At 41.3% G+C, this 23,269-nt stretch overlaps 1 protein-coding gene across 3 annotated transcripts in view; it reads left to right on the forward strand.

The window, feature by feature from the left end:
• The window catches only part of PATJ (PATJ crumbs cell polarity complex component), a gene marked incomplete at both ends in the record, with an annotated part of 372,146 nt that overhangs the window by 237,841 nt on the left and 111,036 nt on the right, over window positions 1-23,269 (forward strand). For all 3 annotated transcript variants that reach the window (XM_080692386.1, XM_080692387.1, XM_080692385.1), the window contains one exon: window positions 4,639-4,711. In XM_080692386.1, the coding sequence (XP_080548512.1) occupies window positions 4,639-4,711 (73 nt within the window). The remainder of the gene's footprint in view (window positions 1-4,638; window positions 4,712-23,269) is intronic.

Genomic DNA, 23,269 nt, shown 5'->3' on the forward strand with positions numbered 1-23,269 from the left:
GGCTCTCTTCTAAGTTTTGAGTTTCTAGAAGAGGAAAAATGTGATAGGCCCAGACTGCAACAGGTGTCTGCCCCTCTGTCCACTCAGGCCAAAGCAGAACTGTTTGTGTGGTCTAGTCTAGACATGGCAGGCTTCCCAGGACTGGCTGTGAGCTAGGTAGACACCCCAGGGGGTGTTGGTTGCTCCCATCAGCTGGCCCGTTGAGGGCAGCGTGTTGCTGTGAACTCATTGAAGCCACTTGGGAAGCACAGGGCACGGTTTGGTAGTCTCTTGCCTTCTCCCACCTTAATAAGATCACTTTGGTTCAATACATACTCGTATACCTATTCTCTTCGAGGTGCCCTGCTACAAACTGGGAATACAAAGAAATAGAATCCCATCCCTGGGCTTGGGGAGGGAACATGAACAGCACAAGTAATTGTAACAGAGCATGACAAATAGAGAGAGATAAAGGCATACAGTATTACACACACACACACTTAGTCATGGTTTTAGTTGCCAGTCCAAAAATATTAATGTTTTGTTTTGACTCGTTTCAAGAGAGACCACCAGACATGGTGGTACACATCTGTAATCCTAGTTCTAGGGAAGCTGAGGCAGGAGAATTGCAGGTTCAAGGACAGTCTCAGCAACCTAGCAAAACCTGCTTCAAAACAAAAACTTAAAAGGGCTGGGGGTGGTCGGGCGTGGTGGCTCACGCTTGTAATCCCAGCATTCGGGAGGCTAAGACCAGAGGATCAAGGTTGGCAGACAGCCTCAGCTACTTAGTGAGGCCCTTTTCAACTCAGTGAGACCTGGTTTCAAAATAAAAAATAAAAAATAGGGCAAGGGTGTAGCTCAGAGGTCAAGTGTCCCTGGATTCCATCCCCAGACCTGCAAAAAAGGCGGGGGGGGGGTGTGCTGGGGGTGTAGCTCATAGGAATGCCTCCAGGTTCAACCCCCAGTACCCCCCCCCAAAAAGAGATCACATTCACATACTGTTATAAAAGCAGATTGTTCTAATTGTTCCGTTTTACCTTTAGTTATTATGGTGCCTAATTTATAAATTAAACCATTCATTAGGGTCAACTTAAGCAAAAAGGAATTTACTGGAGGGATACTGGGATCTCACAAAATAAGGAGAAAGGTTAGAGGACTGAGCTTGGGAATGTCAGGAACTCAGAGACCTCCAGAGGAGAAGGAAGCAGAGTATAGTGGGGTTCAGTACTAACTTTGGCTTCTGGTATCAATGTTGGTCTGGAAATGTACCTCTCAAAGATATACTTCCCCCTCAAGGGGGAATTACTGTATGCACATAGGCTTCTGTTGTCCTTTCCAAGAAAGAACTCTATTCTTTCTCTCCAGCACCTCTGAAAGATAATTATAAAAACACCAACAAACAATTGCAGTTAGGTTTGTGTGCTGTGTGGGGCACTGAAGCTTAAGAAACTTCCATTAATTTTATGGAAAGGAAATATTATTTATAAAGCAAACAAAAAAAATAAAGCAAACAGAATTTTTTTCTTATGAAAATCCCCAGAAACCATTGAGGCTAACTGCTTATCTGAAGTGTAAAAGCCTTCCATCTTCTGGCTTCCCTCTCCTTATTTCTTTTCTCTGAAATTGCTAGTATGTCAGCTCTCTACAGCCCTATGCTGAGGTGTGTGAAAATTACTATTAAGTGGATTATAGAGAATTATGAGCTGCAACTTCTCAGAGCAGCTTTCTTCTCTCCATTGGGAGTAAGTGTAGGTTTCCTATTGTGTGAGATTTTTTTTTTTTGAAAATTTAATGAACTTTAAAAGGCATTGAAGTTATACTAATTTGGGGAAATCATTAAATTATATAGGAATAACTTGGCTGATTTGAGCTAACTTGATCCAGTTAATCATGATCTCTCAATAAGAATTTATGTCCAACCATATTTTCAATGCTGGTAACCTTTGAAAGAGATATAAAAGCATCTACTTGATTACTGCCAAATGTGCTCTGCAGTGAGAGTTCCAAATCCGGAGCAGCGATGTCCTGTCGGCTCTAGGCTTTAAGCTGGGCTGAGCTCTATTGTGTTGTTTGATGAGAGAAACTGAATGAGGAGGGGAATTGCCACTGGGAAAATTCTATTACTTACTCAGGGGTAACTGATTATTTTTTCCATGTGTGAGCAAACTGCTGAGGAATGGATTGTACTCCCTGAAAAACAATAGTCATCTTTTAACATAATAGTGCATGCTCAAGGCATCTGTAATACTGTCAGAAAAAAACAGATATATTCTTCATCCTCTGTGGTACTGTATATATTTAATTTTTTCCCCATTTGTTTGGTTTGGGCTCACATATTAGTCAATGCGTGAATATAAGAAAAACTGAGCCAGAAATGGTGCCTGGACTTCATTTCTTTATACTCTGTCTTGCTCTATGAAGAATTTGCATCAGAATTCTTATAGTTCCTCCTATTTACATTAGCTGTCTGGAAACTGAAGCTCGGAGAAGTGATTTCCCCAAAGCCCCACAGCTAGTGAGTGCGTTTCTCCTGTTGAATAACACAGTGGACTTGATCCTAAGTGCAATAAGAAACCATAGGAGGAGTTTAGACAAGAGAGAGAAATATCACCAGATTTATGCATTAGGACCATGATGACTCTGCAGGGTAAGGAATGGTTTAGAGAGAGAATTGCTGAGAGGGTGGAAAAGGAGAGAGAAATAGGAAGCTCTTCCATTAGTTCAGATGAGAAATGATAATGGCTTGCAAATAGGACAAGGTGGAAAGGAGTGGAGAGATTTAAGGCAGGTTTTAAAGGTAGACGCAAAAAGACTGGCTGGTGGGTTGGAAGTACAGTTGTGCAGTTGAGAGATGAGAGGTTTCAAAACCCATGCTTAGAACTGGGTGTAGTGGTACACACTTGTAATCCAGTACTTGGGAGGCTGAGACATGAGGATCGCAGGTTCAAGGACAACCTCAGCAATGTAGCAAGACTCTTAGCAACCTAGAGAGACCCTGTTCCAAAACAGGATGGGGGTATAACTCAGAGGTAGAATACCCCTGGTTTCAATCCCCAGCAACACACACACACACACACACACACTCACACTCACACTCACACTCCATTCTTAGTCACTGGCTGAATGACAGGGGCAGATAGTATTGACAGGTATGCAGGAGATGAGGAGAATGGACCATTGAACCATCTGGGGACTGAGAGGGATGGAAAATTCTACTTTATTTAAGATGCTCATAAGACATCTAGTGGAGACATTAAGTAGAAGTTGGATATACAGCCGGGCGTGGTGGCGCACGCTTGTAATCCCCACGCTTGGGAAGCGGAGACCGGAGGATCGCGCAGGTTCGAAGCCAGCTGCGCGCGCTGGATTAGGAGACCCTGTTTCCAAATAAAAATGTAAAAATAGGTCTGGGAGTGTAGCCCAGAGGTAGAAGGGCTTCCAGGAACCCCAGTACCACCAAAAAAAAAAAAAAAAAAAAGAAGTTGGATATACAGCCTACATGCTCAGAAAAATAGATGTGGGCGAAATATGTAAATATGGAAGGCATCAATATACAGATAGTCTTGAATTTAGGGGAATAATCTAGTTAAGGCTACTGAACTCACACTGCAGGAGAAAGGTGAGTGGGCCTGCGTAAGTTGAATAAAGACTGGCGTTTCAAGTAAGGTGGCGACAGGATTACAGCTTCAAAGCAGGAAGGGATGAACTAATGCACTCGTCATCCAGTCATCGAGAACTAAGTAAAACAGGGTTGAACTCAGAATATCCTTCCAGGTCAGATCGTGTTGTCTCATATACACTGGCCATATGGAGAGAGAGCTCTGAAGTCTTAGATCTTTACACTTCAGCAAGAAGCATCTTACTGAACTCTCCTGGTTTGTTTTGTGAGAGAGAAAGTCAAAGTCACATAACTCGTGAGATAATTCTGTGGGTCCTACATCATGAGGGAATCATGAAGGCTGGTCATCGCCCACAGAACCGCTGCCTACTATTCACTCCTCACATATTGGAAACAGGCCCAAGTACTCAGAACTGGTATTGTAGAAGTTACTGTGTGCCTGTTGCCCTAGTGACTGGTTTCCACTTCCACCCATTCTGCTGCATTGGGACACGGAGTAGAATTCACCTAACCCCCAAGACATCGTGTGCGAGACGCTCGGCATCCATCACTTCTCACAGTCCACCCTGCGGGCCTGTCAGAGCCATCCTTCATTTGGCAGAACGAAGTTAGAAGCCAAGCAGGGCGGCTGGGAACCTTTCCAGTTCAAAGAACAAAATGCTCTAGACGTTAATGGGCCTGGAGGTTATACACGCCCACTTGAAAAATTTATACTCCGCAGTGCTGAAAGAGTTGATGCCTTTCCAAAATTATCCTCCACAGCACCTGACTTTCTGAGCAGGATTTGGCTAATGCCTAGGATCATCATTCTTTGTCACTAGTAATTGTATCTGAGTACCTTAGAGTAATATGTCTCTTTTTTTGTCTAATAGTCTTGCATGTGTGGAAGCTAGGTATATTTATTACATATATGCATATACATTTAATTCTGTGTTGCTGTGTATGCATTTTTCAAGTGAGTACCAAGAAAGTATTTGTAAGTTGAGCCAGGAACTTGGCATTTACTGTGTACTGATTCTCCCTATTTTAACGTTTCACAGGAATGAAGATGCAGTCAATCAGATGGCCGTTACTCCCTTCCCGTTACCGTCAAGCTCCCCATCTTCTATTGAGGTAAGAGCTACTTGGCCCTCAGTGCATTACATGGGCTTGTCATATTGTTTTCTTAGATCTGACATTTTGGATTTTCAGTATTTAGTATTACAAATACATAGTGTTTGTTAAGTCGCAAATCTCCATAACAAAAATAGAAAGTATTTGAGGTATATAATGTAAAAAAGGTTAAACAAACGTATTAGAACTTAACTATATGATTATCACCTTCAAAGTTGCTTAGTCCTTATGATGTATAATTTTGTCCTAATTGAGCATTTTAGAATTTTTTAGGAAATATTTTTACTTTATTACTGAATTATACATCTTTTTTTATGGTTTTAAGAGATAGGAAAGTAACTGGGCATGGTGGCTCACACTTTTAATCCCAGCACTTGGGAGGCTGAGACAGGATCACACAGGTTCAAACCCAGCCTCAGCTACTTAGTGAGGCTCTCAGAAATTTAGTGAGACCCTGTTTCCAAATAAAGTTTAAAATAGGTCTGAGAGTATAGCCCAAAGGTAGAAAAGCCCCTGGGTTCCACCCCCAGTACCACCAAAAATAAAAGAGACAGACAGACAGACAGACAGACAGACAGACAGACAGACAGACAGACAGGAAAGTTGGGTGTGGTGGCACACCTTTGCAATATCAGTAGTTGGAAAGCTGAGACAGGAGGATCAGAGTTTTGAGACCAGACTCAGCAACCTACTGAGACCCTCCACAACTTAGTGAGACCCTGTTTCAAATTAAAAAAAAAAAAAAATAGGATTGGGAGTGTAGTTCAGAAGGAGGGAGGGGGAAGGAGAGAGAGAAAGAGACAGACAGAGGGAGAAAGAGAGGGAGAGAAAAGAGAGAAGAGAGAAGAGGAAAGGAAGCGAGACTATTTCAAACTAAAAAACAAAGTACGACTGGAGGTGCAGCTCAGAGGTAGAATGGCCCTGAGTTCAATCCCCATTACCCCCCCCACACACACTAAAGTACTGTAACACCTGAAACACCTGTGAACACAAGTATCTTTAATAATTAATTGTATCTATTAATGGAGAAATGACTACAAAAAGACTGCTATGATAGCAACCTCTAGAGTTGTAGGTAGAAAGGTAGACATGAAAGAGAGAGAGGGAAGGAAAAAGGGATGGAGGAAGGGAGGAAAAGAGAGACAGATAGACAGAGGGACAGACACCAGTATTGCTATGTGGGATTAGTATCCCTTATCTTAAAAGGTTGGGATCAGAAGTGTTTCGGGTTTTGGAACATTTGTATATACATGATGAGATATCTCAGGGATAAGATCAAAAGCTAAACATAAAGTTCATTTATGTTTTTATATATACCTTATACACATACCTAAAGATAACCTCGTGTGTGTGTGGGGGGGGGGTACTGGGGTTCTGGAAGCCTTTCTACCTCTGGGCTACACTCCCAGACCTATTTTTATACTGGTTTTTTTTGTTTGTTTGTTTTGTTTTTGGTTTTTTTTTTTTGGAGACAGGGTCTCTTAAACCAGCACGGCTGGCTTCGAACCTGCGTGCTCTTCCTGTCTCCACCTCCCAAGCGCGGGGATTACAAGCATGCGCCACCACGCCCGGCTCCTCATATGATATTTTTAGCATGCCTGTGTTCTGACAGTGGACTGTCACATAAGACTGGGTGCAAAATTTTCTACCTGTGGCATCTTGTAAGTGCTCAAATTTTGAATTTTGAAGCACTGTGGATTTTTGGATTAGGGGCTCAATTTATATAATCAGTTTGTCTCAAGCAGAGGGAAAATTCATCCCCTTCAAATATTTTACAAATTTTATTATTTTTAATTCCACAAAGTAATGCTTAATTACTGATTAAAAATGCAAAATTATAGCCAGCATGGTGGTTCATGCTTGTAATCTCTGCGGTTGGGAGGCTGAGACAAGAGGATCGCACAGGTTCGAAGCCAGCCTCAGCTACAGAGTGAGGCTCTCAGCAACTTAGTGAGACCCTGTTTCCAAATAAAGTATAAAAATAGGTCTGGGAGTGTACCCCGGAGGTAGAAGGCCTCTGGTTTTCACCCTCACCAAAACACACACACACACACACACACACACACACACACACACACAAATACAGAATTATTAGAAGAAACGTTAATTTTCCTTCACTACCAGTCAATCTGTACTATTTAGTATTTTTTCTGTCCTTTTTTCTTTGCTTCTACAACACATATATGTAACTATATAAAAATAATGTTTCTTTGGTAAAAAATATATATTAGGGGAAATACTAGGGATTGAACTCAGGGGCATCCTACCTCTAAGCTAGACCCTCAGCTCTTTTTATTTTATATTTTGTAATAGGGTTTTACTAATTTGCTGAGAGTCTTGCTATGTTCCACTAACCTGTGATCCTCCTGTCTCAGCCTCCCAAATCCTGGGATTATAGGTGTGTGCCGCCATTCCCAGTGCTGTTAGTAAAAGTTCAGTTATACAATAACACTTTCTCTTCATTCATTTAACAAATATTCAATGGCTGCGAATGGTGGTATCAGACACTATTTTGAATATTGGAGATATCTTTGTGAAACCAAACCATGGCTCAGCCTACAGTCTAAAAATAAGAGAAAGATAAATTAACTAAGAAATAAACCAAGAGAATTATCAGACATTGATCAATAACTGCTGGGAATTAGAATAGAGAATATGACCCAGTGATCACTTCCATCAGTCATAAAGAAAGCCTCTTAGGTGAAATTTAAACAAGTTTGGAATGATAAGAAGGTACCAATCTACCAGGGGCGCACGGACAGTGACTGTGTCCTTCACATCTGCTCTCTGTAGCAGTGGTCGCTTGTCTCTGTCTGACTTCTCTCCCACCTATACTTGCCACCACCCCATGGAAGAATTGATGGACATGGACATGCATCCCCAGAAGCCCCAGAATTGTCTCTTTGGCTATGAACTCACAGTCAATAAAGATGAAAAACAAGCACCAGCCATCACTGAGTATAGTCAGTTTGGGCTGAGCAAAGGATGAGCTGCCCGTCATCAAGACAGAGGCAATGAGTTACGAAGGCAGGCCAGTTAAAGCATACAGCATACAGCCATTCAACCTCTGAAGTTACACCACCTGCGTTGTACGGTTGCAGCTGGTTCAGCGCCTGTGCGTATTAGTGGACAGCGCTTAGTTACTGTGGAGGAAGATGCAGGGTTAGAAGACAGAGAAAAGGAGGTTCCAAAACTCTCAAGTATATCTGGAAAGTGACCTGTCCCTGGAGGTTGTAGCAACATTCCACAGAAGAAAATAAAACTAGCTGCTGCTGTGATCACGATAAAGATGATGAAGAGGAGGAAGAGAGGAAACTGAAGAGAAATCTCCAGTGAAGAAACCACTATGAGATACTTCAGCCCAAAACACACAAAAGTTAAACCAGAATAGAAAAAACTCAAAACCATGTATGCCAAGATCAAAAGGTCAAGAATTTTTCAAAAATAGGGAAAAAAACTCCTAACCCCCCCACAAAGGGTCTAGTTGTATAGAAGACATTAAAACAAAAAATGCAAGCAAGAAGAGAAAAGCTGGTTTTCTTCAAAAAGTAGAGTCAAGTTAATCAGTGATATGAAGAGTCACTTCTGGTTAGCTGACCAGGAGGCTATTCCAGTGGGAAAAGTCTCTTTAAGAAAAGATTTTAGCTGGGCGTGGTGGCGCATGCTTGTAATCCCTGCGCTTGGGAGGCGGAGACAGGAGGATCACGCAGGTTCGAAGCCAGCCACGCTGGCATAAGAGACCCTGTTTCCAAAAAAAAAAAGTATAAAATAGGTCTGGGAGTGTAGCCCAGAAGTAGAAGGGCTTCCAGGAACCCCAGCACCACCAAAAAAAAAAAGAAAGAAAGGAAAAAAGAGTTTAAACAGTTTGTTAAAATTTTCCATCCTCTTTCATTTCTTTAGCAGTTGATATAATGAAAAGTAATAATTTTTTTACCATGTTTTATAAGTGTTGTTCAGATTCCATTCCCAAGAATGTGATGTCAAAAATTAATTTTTAAAGGTGCAACTCCACTCTTTGCTTGGCTTTAAGTATATATGAAACATTACAATAACACACAGTATTAGTGGTGCTCAGAACTGGGAATGATGAGGTGTCAAATATATTCGTGGGAGATAAACTCAGTATTAAAAAGTAAAGGAGGCTGGGTGTGGTGGCGCACACTTGTAATCCATGCGCTTGGGAGGCTGAGACAGGAGGATCGCACAGACTTGAAGCCAGCCTCAGCTACTTAGTGAGGCTCTCACCAACTTAGTGAGACCCTGTTTCCAAATAAAGTATAAAATAGGTCTGGGAGTAGAGCCCGGAGGTAGAAAGCCTCTGGGTTCTGCCCCAGTACCACCAAAAAAAAAAAAAAAAAGTAAAGGAGCCAGGCATGTGAAAGTAAGGAGGAAGAGTGTGCCCTACAGAGGAGATGGAAATAGTAGGAGTGAGAATGAGCCTGGGAGAGGGAGGGAGCAGTGGGGAGAGAGGAAGGGGAGAGGCCTTTACATCAGAACAGGAAGTGTGGGCTTGCCTGTGAGCAGTGGAAGCTGGAAGCCAGGACTGAGGTGACCTCATACACTGTTTTAAAGGATCCATCTGGCCAATTAGGGGAGAAAATATAATTTTTTTCTTCAGACCCCATAGGTTTCAAGTTAGAATGGACCTCTTTAACAAAAGATAGATAAACAAGGGGGGAAAAAAACACATTATCAGTGTGTATCTTTCCTACATAATGAGACACCGAGGAATGAGCAGTTCTTGAAGAGGTGACTTTGAATCCAGTTTCTATAGCATCTTCACCAAAGAGCCATAAGGCTTTAGAGAAGTAGCAAGAAAAAGGGAAAGGACCTTGAATTTCCAAGAGTTGCAGCTTGACAGAAGGAAAGTAACTGGCAGATAAAAGCCCATGAGTGAAGGCTTGGAGTCCTCTGGTGCCATCTCGAGACCAATGAGGACCAAAGGCATCTCTAGCAGTTAACCACCGCTCTGTGTTCTGAATGGGGAAGGGGCGCACCAAAGCTGTGTGCATGCATGTCACTGTCAACATGATTGATCATGATACAAGACCATAATGCACCAATAGACGCATAATAAGAATAAAAAAATTAAAAAAAAGAAAATCGATGTTCTGCCTTAGCACATGGAAGAAGGGCAAAGAGTTCTCCCACATTTGCTTTTCAGGTGCCTTCAGCTAGCAGCCAATCCTGTTTGGAGATATGCGTTGTAAAAGTGATGTGCTAGGCGTCACCCTGCAATCCCAGTACTTGGGAGGCTGAGACAAGAGGAACACAGGTTTGCGGTCCGCCTCAGCTACTTAGTGAGACACTCCACAACTTACTGAGACCCTGGTTTTTTATTTTGTTTTGTTTTGTTTTTTGTTTTGTTCTGTTTTGATTTTGGGGTTTTTGTTTTGTTTGGTTTTGGTTTGGGTGGTACTGGGGTTCCTGGAAACCCTGCTACCTCTGGGCTACACTCCCATACCTATTTTATATATTTTTTTAAATTTGGAAACAGGGTCTCTTAAGCCAGCGCGGCTGGCTTTGAACCTGTGCGATCCTCTTGTCTCAGCCTCCCAAGCGCGGGGATTACAAGCGTGCGCCACCACGCACGGCGTTGAGACCCTGTTTCAAAATTAAAAATTAAAAAATAGGTCTGGGGGTGTAGCTTAGAGTAGAATGCCCCTGGGTTCTGTCCCCAGTACTGCAAAACAAGCAAACAAATAAATATGAAAGCTGGGGGCATTTTTTACTTGAGCCACTAGGTGGATAAGGTACCACTTGCTGAAGTCTGTGAAAGAATTGCTATGTCTCAGTAGAAAGGTGGAAATGGAGATGTCTATTTTGTATATGTTAAATTTGAGATGCTTCTTAGACCTTGTTCTGGAATAGGCCCTATTCACCAAAAGGAACATTGTTCTTCTTGCTTAGTTATCTTGTCATTTCTTCTAAAATGATTTAATTTGCACCATCATAATTTGTTTTTCCAAATGACAAATATCTGGATGATCTCCAATACTTTGTAATTAAAAGAGTACCAAAATAAATGTGTGTGTAATGATCAGTAAGTACTAGTGCTTTTGTTTTTATAGGCTAGAAACCCCTAAAGTGCGGTGTCTGAGTAAAAACTATACAAGTTCAAAATTTAATCTATTTTAACCAATTACTGTCGTAAAAGATTGTGAAAATAGATAGTGACTCCCCACCAACAGCCCTTTTGCCAGTGTTGCCGACACTAGGTTTTCTCATCCTAATTAAGACCTGGGATAGATATACAGGTTGCCTGGTGTTAGAGAGGATGTGCCTAGAGCCAGATGATTTCAGTTCAAATCCCACCACACTCAACATAAGACATTGACTTGGGTAGTTGCAATAACCTCTTCAACCCACATTTCATTTCTCTACAGGAAGATTACAATAATTTTTGCCTCTTAAGGTTGTTAAGGTTAAATAAAATATCTCTTATCTGCAGAGGATATGTTCCAAGACCCCAGTGAATGCCTGAAGCCACAGATAACACTAAAGTCTAAATAATGAGCACTGTGATACTGTGACATTGGATCTGATAACTGTGACTGCAGGGATGGTAGTACACACAGCATGGGTACACTGGACCAAGGACGATTTGCATGCTAGGCAGGATGGAGCCAGGCATACAAGATTGCACCACGCCACCTAGCATGGCGCACAACTTAAAACTTATGAATTATTTATTTCTAGAATTCTCTACCTAATAATTTTAGACTACCACTAACTTTAGATAACTGAAACCACAAATAAGAGGGGAACCTCTGTGTGTGTGTGTGTGTGTGTGTGTGTGTGTCTGTCTGTCTGTCTGTAGCATATCTTGAGCTTGGCACATAGTTGCTACTTAATAAGTGTTAAGTCAGGTACACACCTTTGTAGTTCCAGGTGCTTGGGAAGTTGAGGAAAGCCCAATAGTTTGGTCCATCTTGGGCAACACAAAGAAACCTCACCTTGGGGGAGATTATTTCTTGTTATTTCTTCTTTTATAATTATAGAAAATCGAAGGCTGGGTGTGGTGGCGCACGCTTGTAATCCCCGCGCTTGGGAGGCTGAGACAGGAGGATCGCACGGGTTCAAAGCCAACCTCATCTACTTAGTGAGGCTCTCAGCAACTTAGGGAGACCCTGTTTCCAAATAAAATATAAAAAAGGTCTGGGAGTATAGCCCAGAGGTAGAAAGCCTCTGGGTTCCACCCCCAGTACCACCAAAAAATAAAATAAAATAAAAAATAATTATAGAAAGTCACATAAATCTCTTGTGGGAGCGAAATATTAAAGGATAATGTTTTTATAGGGTCGTTAACTATGAATGTTCCTACCGAAATATCATCCTATAAAAAATGAACTTGTTATTTATGCTACATATTTTTATGAGTGCAGACGAAAAGTATCTTTATAATGACCAAGAGGACTAACCTATATTTAAGTTACAGAGCTTCTGAGATACCCAGTTTTTGAGCATTTCAGCGGATCGATGCATAGGGTTGATGTCAGTATTAACTTTGAGAGAGCCATCTTAGGGGTTTCATTTGGATTTGTTAGTTTTCTTCAGTTAGGAATCACTCTGGGTATCTGCTGCCTGTCTGTTAGTCCTCACCAGCCAGCTTGTTTCTGCTGCTTTCTGCTCAGAAGGCCGCACGTGAACAAGACAATTGAATGTAGTGTCTACTTGTGTTGAGCATAGGCTCAGATTCAGTTCCTAGTTCACATCGCACCTCCATCAGTACTGGGAGATATGTTAGAAATTTTTATTCTACAGAAGAGACTGAGGCTAGTGAGGCAAAATAACATGCCTGTATGCCCATGTGCCCATGTACAGACATGCAATACAATATCTGCTTCCTTATTTGTACCTGGGCATGCTGCCTCTCGGCCTGCATGGTCTTGTCCTGAAGAGTAAGGGGAGTACTGTCTATGAAGCATTAGTATGTTCACGGCACAAAGTAAGTGCTCAGGAAATGCAAACAATTTGTTATATTTATTAAAAACTGAAGCATATTGACTCAATCTTAATATTATATACTATTAGCCATTATTTTCACTTTTTAAATAGTGCTAACCACAGAAAAGCGTCAATTATTCAGTCACCTACAAAAATTAAATTTTACTTATGCCTTAACCTAGCAGCATCTGTAACCAGCCGGGGGTGGGGGAGAACTTGTCATCATTCAAATAACTTCCTTATACTCTGAAATTTTTGAACACTAATTTTAGTTTTCAAATAACACCAGACTCACGTTTCCAGAACCTTATCACAATAGTTGAGTCAAATCATACTGTGCCACTATTTCCATTTTATTTTTTAAAAAAATCAGATCACAAGTGAACATTTATATAAATACAGTAAGTCCTTTTCTCTAAAAGGATATGCTATGTGACATTTCTGTTGTGCCCTTACAGTTTGAATTATATTCAGTGGAGGGCTTGTTATTCCCTTTGGACTGCTGGCTCTCATAACTGCTTCCAAATGAGACTCGCTCCATATACCTCTGAAAGGTATATGAAGTGTGTGTGTCCGCTTGCCACACGCTCCTCCCTTCCCATTCACGCGTGGCCCCTCTTACTCTGCCTTTCCTCCTCAGCTGCTTCTAGCCAGTGTGTAAGCATAACTCCTATCTGGCAGATGACTGAAAGAGCCCATTGTGTGGTGTGTGTGTGTGTGTGTGTGTGTGTGTGTGTGTGTGTGTACACGTACTGGGGATAGAGCACTGGGGCATTCTGCATCTCAGCTACATTCCCAGCACTATTTTATTTTTATTTGGAAACAGGGTCTCACTAGATTGATGAGAGTCACTACATGCTGAGGCAGTCCTCAAACCAATGATCCTTGTGTTCAGCCTCCCAAACTGGGATTACAAGTGTGTGCCACCACACCCAGCTTGAAAGAGTCCGTTTAAGTCATAACCAAATAGATTAAATGTAGCCCTATCACCATTAAGTTAGACTTGATATTTATAACTGAGCATAATGGAATAGCATTTTTATCATGTACTAATGGTACCACACATTCATTCCTTTATTCAGCAAATATTTATTGAGCTCTTAGTATGTGTCAGACACTGTTGCAGACACCAGAGGTTAAGCAAAGAACAAAATTGCTTTGTGCCACTGTATGCTAGTAGAAAAAAAAAAGAATGCTAACTAAATATTGAGTAAGAAGTCTGACAACATAGGTTCTTATCCGGTCCCTGCTGCTTTCCTGTTGGGCACATGCCCTTAGGGAAGGCAGTTAACCTCCCAAAGTCTCTTATTCTGCAAAGCTAGAGTAATAGCTTCCCCTGTGTATGTCGAAAGAGTGTTAAAAAGATCAAGCACTAGATGTAGGTAGAAGTATTTTATAATCCAGGCATGGTGGCGCACATCTATAATCCCCAGCTCTTGGGAGACTGAGACAGGAGGATTGCAGCCTTAACAACTTAGCAAGACCCTTTCTCAAAATAAAATTAAGATAGGGTTGGGAGTGTAGCTCAATGGCAGAACACCCCTGGGTTCAATCCCCAGTATCACATAAGAAAAACAGTTTATAATCCATAGTTTATAATCCATACAGCCATATATATTTATAAGAGAGTATTAGCATTTCTGCTGTGTTACTCTTGGTAGCTGTAATACCATTAGGGCAGTTGTGTGGCTCAGTGATTAAGAACATAAGCTTAGAAGTCAAGACAGTTCAAGCCCTAATCTTTATCCCACCATTTACTCACAGAGGGAACTTGAGCCAGTTAAGCTTTGAAAGTGTTGGGGGATTTTTTGTGTGTTTAAAATAGGTTTGGTAATAATAAAGTCCATGGATTTGTGTGGGAAATTAAATAATGTTCATAAAACACTTAACACTGTTTCTTGGCACATGTTAAGAAATCATTTTGGTTGTGGTGATACTTTTACTATTTTAAGTATCATCAGAAGTCCCAGCCTCCAACATATTTTCTCCATTTTTATACTCTTCTTGGTGCATTGTAATTCTACATCATGGCGAGGTTCATGACGGGACATAAACATGCCCACGACCCTCACACCTCCCCTCCCCTCCTCTCCCCTTAGATGTCAGTGCGATTGGTAATGATATCTTCACATAATGGGCATAAGTTTATTTGAACAGTTCCCTTCGTAGAGCAACCAACAGGAATAGCTATTTCTGATAGATATATTGGACTCACATGTGCATAGGTAAATCAGTGTGGAACAGGGAAAAGAGCAAAATGGAATGTGAATGGAAATGATTGGAGATGGAGCTCAAAAAAAATGAGCTGGGGCAAATGAGAAAGACTCATTTACAATCCAGGCTTGAACTCCTCCCTGGAGCACATGGGGCAGTCGAGGCATGCTGCACGGTGCAGTGGTCGACAGGGCTCCCTGGATGTGGACGGGTGGGTGACCACGGCACAGTGTCTGGAGGAATTGGAAAGCCACCGCCGTGGCTGGCACAGAATTGGGGCAGAAGATAATTTATTCCATTTCTCAACAAGAAAGCATTTGGAATCTTTTAGAATATCTTTATATTAGCAAGAACCTTCATTTTTCCTTTTTCTCAGAAATTGTGCTGTTCTGAATACTAAGTAAGACAGAGCTGGCCTCATAGAGAAAGGAGAGGTTGATTACAGAGGGGTGCTATTAGCATAATTTCCATTTTCGCTTTAATTGTGCACTGCCTTCCTGGGATTTTTGAGTAGCCTAATAAATATGCTCATGATTGGGGTTAGAAGAAAGAAAATCAATTTGTCACATCTAGTAAATATGCTTTTACAGAAAAAAATATTTGTGAATTTAGGCTGGGGGTGAGGGTAATAAATCATATTGTAGTGTTTTTTAAAATAGCACTGGATTTAGGAAATATGAGTTTGATAAAATTTAAGCCAATATAATATTTCTTTTTAAAACAAAGAATTTTTAATTATGTCAGGGAGATATAGTTTGCTGTTTGATTTTATTTTATTTTGCTTAGTAACATCGCACATCAAAAGGAAAGCAATTGTATATGCTAATACACTCTTTGCCATGATAAATAAGAAAACAGAGTAGGGGACAACATTGAATATTTATCTCATTAAAAATGTTTTTCCACTTGAAAGATGAGACAGGAGGATCTGGGTTCGTGGCCAGCCTCAGCTACTTAGGCCCTTTGCAATGCAGTAAGACACTGTTTCAAAAAATAATCAAAAATAGGGCTGGGGTATGGGTCGGAGGTAGAATGCCCCTGGTTTCCATCCCCAGTACCATACACACACAAAAAAAAAAATGTTTTGCCAGGTGTGGTGGCGCATGATTGTAACCCCAGCGCTTGGGAGGCTAAGACAGGAGGATGGCACAGGTTTGAAGCCAGCCTCAGCTACTTAGTGAGGCTCTCAGCAACTTAGTGAGACCCTGTTTCCAAATAAAATACAAAATAGGTCTGGGAGTATAGCCTGGAGGTAGAAAGCCCCTGGGTTCCACCCCCGTACCACAAAAAATATTTTTAAAAAAATGTTTTCCAGCTGGGTGTGGTAGTGCATGCTTTTAATTTCAGTACTTGGGAGGCTGAGACAGGAGGATCACAGGTTTGAGGCTAGCCTCAGCTACTTAATAAGGCCCTCTGAAATTTAGTGAAACCCTGGTTCAAAATAAAGAATAAAAAAGGGGGGGACTGAGTGTTTAGCTTGAATGTAGAATGCCCCTGGGTTCAACCCTCAGTTTTGAAAAAAAAAATTTTTTTTTAATACACAATACCATCCTTAATGAATTTAACAGGTATCAAGGGTCAACTCTAAAATAAAATGTTGTCCTAGCCCTGGTGGTACACATCTGTAATACTAGCACTTAGAAGGCTAGCAAGACCTTGTTTCAAAATTAAAAATAAAAAGGTCAGTAGTGTAGCTCAGAGGTAGAACTCCTTTGGGTTCAATCCCCAGCACTGAAAAGGGGAGGCTGCAATATAGCTCAATGGTGGTGCACTGGGTTCAGTCCCCAGTACTGCAAAACACATCAAAAATGGTGCATGTACATAAAAAAAAAAACTCAATTACATCATTTTCAGGGAAATGGATGAAACTGGAGGACATTATGCTAAGTGAGATTAGTCAGTCACAAAAATAAGAAATAAGATGCTTTCCCTAATATGTGAGAGTTAGGGAGAAATGGGTCATAGGAGGAACTCTTGAAAGAGGAAATCCTTTAGAGGAGCAAACAAGACAACCTAAAGGAGGAGAAAGGAGGGGGGAAGAGGAAAATATCTAAAACACACAATGTACTTAAACATATCGAAGTCAACCACTAAGCCAAGCAAGGGAAGGAGGGACGGGGAGGGAATGGGGTGGGAATTGGGTAGGGGTTAAATCAGCGATGAGTACATGTTTGTACACAAAAGTTTTTTACCCCAATACGATATTTGAATATAATGCACCAATAAAAAATTTAAAAGGAAAAAAATGGTGCATGTATCGCAGACATCTGCAAAACAAAACAAATTTGTTTTGGTTGTCAAGTTTCTTACTGCCAGGGGTGGTGGCGCACACTTGTAATTCCCAACACCCCCCCCCCCCGCTTGAGAGGCGGAGACGGGAGGATCGCACAGGTTCGAAGCCAGCCGCGCTAGCTTAAGAGATCCTGTTTCCAAATAAAAAAATATAAAATCGGTCTGGGAGTGTAGCCCAGAGGAAGAAGGGTTTCCAGGAACCCCAGTACCACCAAAAAAAAAAAAAAAGTTTCTTACTGACCAGTTGGTGGGAAACTGTTGACATATACTGGGTATGAGAAGTATCAACTAATATAACAATAAAGTAACAACCACTATTTGGGAGGTTTTGGAGGCGCCCTGGGGAGGGGTTTGGAGCTTCCTAAACTCAGTAGGATTGACCTGAGAGCAGGAGTCCTGCCTCTTCTGTTGTTCATCCGTGAACAGTAATATCGTGCAGTCTGCTGCCTGTGCTCTTCCTGGGGACGGTTGTTCTCCTCGAGCAGACCTGGCCAAGGGCACAGCATTGGGCAGGTGGTTGGAAGATCAGCAGAGAGAAAGGCGACACCAGCCATCCGGATTAGCTGAATCATCTTGGGTGTCAGCATCGCCATCCGCCTGCCAGATGGTCCTCAAGTCACCAGGATCCACTCCTGCCTCAGCAGGCCCACTGCTGGCCTAGTTAACCTTCCTATCTCTGGCTGCGTGCTGTCTCTCAGCCCCTGGCGAGTGGGGTGTGTGGCGGGCACCAGACCATGTGGGCCAATCTGTTTACAGGACAGAATGATTTGTTCTGAGCCTCATTTCTGAACCCTGTCATCAACTTTGACTCTCCTGGAAAGCAAATGCTTCATTGCCAACCTCTCCCAATCCTACCTTCCTTTTTGCCAGAGTCTCCTCTCCATCTAGATTTGGGCTTTACACTCTCCTTGATTGAGTCACCTCAAGCTAAAAGCAGAAGATCTAGAAAGAGATATAGTGCAGTCTAAAATGGCATGGACCTTGTCGGGCGCAGTGGCACATGCCTGTAATCCCAGGATTTGGGAGGCTGAGACAGGAGAAACGCAAGTTTGACACCAGCCCCAGCAACTTAGTGAAGCCCTGTTTCAAAAGAAAAAATTAAAAGGTCTGGAATGTAGCTCAGAGGTAGAATGGGTTCAATCCCCAGTACAACACACACACACACACACACACACACACACACACACACACACACACACACACCATGGACTTGAAACAAGATAGTCTTTGGAGGAACCTAAAAATGGATCTGATAAAGGAAATGAATGAGGCCCAGGTGTTGGACGCAGACATCTCAGTCTCATCAGAGATCAATTCTGTGCATACATAATTAGAATACAAAATATGACAGGTGACACAGGGGGCCAGCTAAAATTTTAGGTGAATTTAGAGGACAGAGGGATTGTCTCCTACTAAGAGGAATGAGTAGGTTATTCATTCCCTACATCTGAGACCTGTATGGTAGTCTGTGCTTCACTTGAGCTTCTAGTTCTAAAGTATAGACTTAGGCATAGATGTAGGGTTTTGTTTGTTTTTAATTACATCTTAAAAGTATGCATGGATCCTTTGGAAACTATATTGTTTGCCCATGTTAAACCTTGCAAGTTGAAACATCAACTAGCTAGCTATTTTCTCTTTCATCTGAGTATTCTTTTTATAATGATCAAGAGAATCTCATCTTCAATACTCGCATAGCAGAAATGCAGAAGTAAAGTTTTCATGTTTGTTATTGAGGCTTGAACCCAGAGATATTCTACTTCTTAGCTATACCTCAGCCCTCTTTATTTTTTGTTTTGAGACAGGGTCTCATTAAGATGCTGAGGTGAACTTGAACCTGCACTAAGTTACTGAAGGTGAACTTGAACCTGCACTCCTCCTGACTCAATTCCCAAATACTGTGATTACAGGCTGTGTCATGGTGCCCAGCAAATTCCTCTAGTTTAAAGAGCACTTATCCTCCTCAAGGAGAAACACATGTATGACATATCCCCCACTAACACACATATAATAACTTCTAAATTACCCAAAATTGATGGGGGAAGATATTCTTCAAGCTAATTACATTTTTTCTTTAAAAGTGCTAAAACTTTTTTTTCTTTTGTTGATATTGGGGTTCCTGGAAACCCTTCTAACTCCAGGTTACACTCCCAGACCTTTTTTATATTTTTTATTTGGAAACAGGGTCTTTTAAGCCAGCGCGGCTGGCTTCAAACCTGCGTAATCATCCTGTCTCTGCCTCCCAAGCACGGGGATTACAAGCGTGTGCCACCACGCCTGGCAAAAGTGCTTTTCTAAAATCATGTTCTAATGACAATTTTTTTTTTTTTTTTTTTTTGCGGGTCTGGGGATGGAACCCAGAGGCATTCGACCTCTGAGCTATACCCCCTGCCCTATTTTTTATTCTTTATTTTGAAACAGGGTCTCGCTAAGTTGCGGAGGGCCTCACTAAGTAGCTGAAGCCGTCTGTGAACTGCGATCCTCCTGTCTCAGCCTCCCAAATGCTGGGATTACAAGTGTGCGACACCACACCTGTCTACAATAATTCTTTAGAAGACTATGGATCTTGTTTCTTACAAGATTCGTTATAATCAACATTTAATACTAAAAAGGAAGAATGAGAAGCAAAGAGCGCTGTTCATTTAGGGCCTGGCACACAGCTACCAGCAGCCTGGCCCTTGCTGTCAGTCTCGTGGAGTCTTGACTTCAGGATCCACCTCTCACCTCTAGGGATCCTTTAGCAAATTGCTTAAATATATCATTTTTCTAATCCAAAAAATGTGGTCACAGTGTATAACCCCATATAAGTATGTTAGGAAGACTGCATGAGACTGTGAAAAGCTGGAAACAAAAGTTAACTGCAGCTAGTGTTATGCACATAGATATTTTATATATTAACTCAATCTTCAGAGTAACCTAGTAGGGCATATTTGGGGTGTTTGTTTCTTTGTTTGTTTTGGCAGTACTAGGGATTAAACCCAAGGCCTCATGCATGCCAGACAAATGCTCTTCCAGGAAACTACATCCCCAGCCCATCCCCAATTTTTATTTTGATCAGGAAAGCCAGGGAGGAGATATAAGGGTATGGGGTGGAGGAAGACTTGGGTTCACCGTCGACTATGTGTATACAGGTGAATATATACCAGTGTCAGTCTGGAAACTCTGTACTGGGAGGGAGGGGCACCAAGAGTGTGTGCATGTATGGCACTGTCAGCATGATTTACATTATAATGTGACACTATCAGGCATCAAATAAAGCACAAAAAAGTTTTAAACAGTTATTTTGAGACAGGGTCTCACTAGGCTTGCCTGAATGTGGCAAGCACACACTCTCATGACTGGATAGGGTAGAATTTTTAATCTGCATTTTCATCTGTAGGTTAAATACTGGTACAGCCGGATGTCCCTCACAGCAGTGATACGCATCACTGGGAGATTTCATTATTATGCAAATGTATTAGAGTGTACTTACACAAACCTGCATGGTGTGGAGGGGGTACAGCCTGCCCTTCCTTAGCAAACATAAGCAAAATGATGCAATCAAAAGATGCAGTTAACACTAGATGTATGAAGTATCGTCTTAGAGTAAACTTTATTAACAAGACAATGTGATACAATATAGTATATATGGCGCACTTTATATAGCTGGCGGTGCAGTTTGTTTGCTCCAGCATCACCAAAAACACATGGCATGAGAGCTACACACCCTGAGAGCTCTGATGTCACGAGGTGACAGGAATTCTCAGCTTCATTATTATCTTATGGGACCATATCATATATGTGGTCCATCGTTAACTGAAACGTTACCGTGCATCACATGACTGTACTCAGACATAGAAAGCACCTTGCCCCAGCTCATACAATTCCAAGTGGCAAAATTGAGATTGACCGTGCTACTTTTTTTCTTATGTTTTTTTTAAGTATTTTCTATATCCCTTCTTTACTTTTTTCTTTCTTTCTTTCTTTATATATATATATATATTTTTTTTTTTTTTTTTTTTTTTTTTTTTTTTTGGTGGTACTGGGGTTCCTGGAAGCCCTTCTACCTCCGGGCTACACTCCCAGACCTATTTTTTTTACATTTTTATTTGGAAACAGGGTCTCCTAAGCCAGCGCGCGCGGCTGGCTTCAAACCTGCGCGATCCTCCTGTCTCTGCCTCCCAAGCGCGGGGATTACAAGCGTGCGCCACCACGCCCGGCTTTTTTCTTTATTTTTAAACATGCACTAGTACATGCTAATTCTCCTCTAATCAAACAATATATAGTATGTACACACAAGTTCTTTACTCCAATATAATGTATGAATATAATGCACCAATAAAAAATAAAATTAATTAATTAATTACATTGTTAAAAAAAAACAATATAGCCGGGCGTGGTGGCGCACGCTTGTAATTCCTGCGCTTGGGAGGCAGAGGCAGGAGGAACGAGGCCAGCCGCGCTGGTTTAAGAGACCCTGTTTCAAAAAATACAGAAAATAGGTCTGGGAGTGTAGCCCAGAGGTAGAAGGGCTTCCAGGAACCTCAGTACCACCAAAAAATATATATATATATATAGAAAGGACTGATATAAAAACTCCCCATTCTTTAATTCTACTCCCAGAAGTAAGCAGTTTAAAAGTATATTCTATATGCTTAGGGATTTTTCTTGCATATATACCTATATTATGTCATTTTTTCTGAAAATAATTTGTCCTAATTTTACAATTTTACATTTTCTCAATGCCATGCAGAAGTTTCTATTTTCCTACAACATTGTCAACACTGAGTTTTCTTTTTCTTTTTTGTTGTCCATTTGATAGCTGAAAGAATACTGTTTCTGCTTTAATTTGCATTTCTCAAATTATAGTTGGTCCCTAAATTAAAACTATTTTCTCTGCACACTGTCCCACCCAAATTTGTAGTAATCCTGGATGATGGAGTTGTAAAACAAAAATCCAGATTAGTATAATAGAGATACTCCATTAAATTTTTTTTTTTTTTTTTTTTGGTACTGGGGTTCCTGGAAGCCCTTCTACCTCCGGGCTACACTCCCAGACCTATTTTTACATTTTTATTTGGAAACAGGGTCTCCTAAGCCAGCGCAGCGCGGCTGGCTTCGAACCTACACTATCCTCCTGTCTCTGCCTCCCAAGCGCGGGGATTACAAGCGTGCGCCACCACGCCCGGCGAGATACTCCATTATTCATTTTTATCATTCCTCTATGTTCCCTGAAAGCAAAGAAACTTCTACTTAGTAAACTGTAATATTTAATATGTCATAGTGCAATCAAGGTTATGCCTAATGTGTTTTAGGATTTAATAGGGCCTATTATCAGCTCTCTCATTTATCATAAATAAATATTTTTTAGAATTTTTCAGGAAAAAAATCATCAAGAAAACAAGTATTTCATTCATTGGTCAGTCAGTGTTTGTCATGTGGTTTTCCTGTGCCAGGCACAGTGCTAAGTACTAAATTTCAAAAATAAACATAAATTTGTTAGGCAGAGTGGTGCACGTCTTTAATCCCAGTGCTTGGTAAGCTGAAACTAGGTCACAGGTTCAGATCCAACTTCAGCAACTTAGTAAGTCTGTCAGCAATGTAGTGAGACCCTGTTTCCAAATAAAAAATAAAATAGAGCTGGGGGTGTAGCTTAAAGGCACAATGCCCCTGTGTTTATTCTCCAGTACCACAAAAAAAATAAGATAAAACAATCTTGAGAATTTTAATCTTATTCTTAAACAACTATATCAAGGAGGAAGCTTTGGTTGGAGGTAACAAAATAGCAAACTCGAACTGACTAAAGCAATAAGGAAATTTATCAGCTCTCGTGGGAAGGCCGCTAAGGGGAGGGGGCTGCCAGTGTGCCTGCTCCTGGGGTCCGTCAGAACTGGGCTCTGACATCCCCATCTCCACTCTGTGGCCACAGTGGCAGCCTCTGCCTGAGGCTGTGGTTTTCTCATCCTCACGAGGCCTGTGGCCATTTAGGATTCGTATTTTCTCTTTAGGAATAATAGAGACATCTGGTGGCTCTCTTAAAATTAAGGAAGAACTTGTCCGTAAGTTTCTGGCAAACCTCGCTGTTTATTGTCCCCTTAGCAAGAATTGACAAAATTGATTCCCAAGGTA

Source organism: Muscardinus avellanarius, assembly GCF_963383645.1.
Source record: "Muscardinus avellanarius genome assembly, chromosome: 3".
NCBI classification, from domain to species: Eukaryota; Metazoa; Chordata; class Mammalia; order Rodentia; family Gliridae; genus Muscardinus; species Muscardinus avellanarius.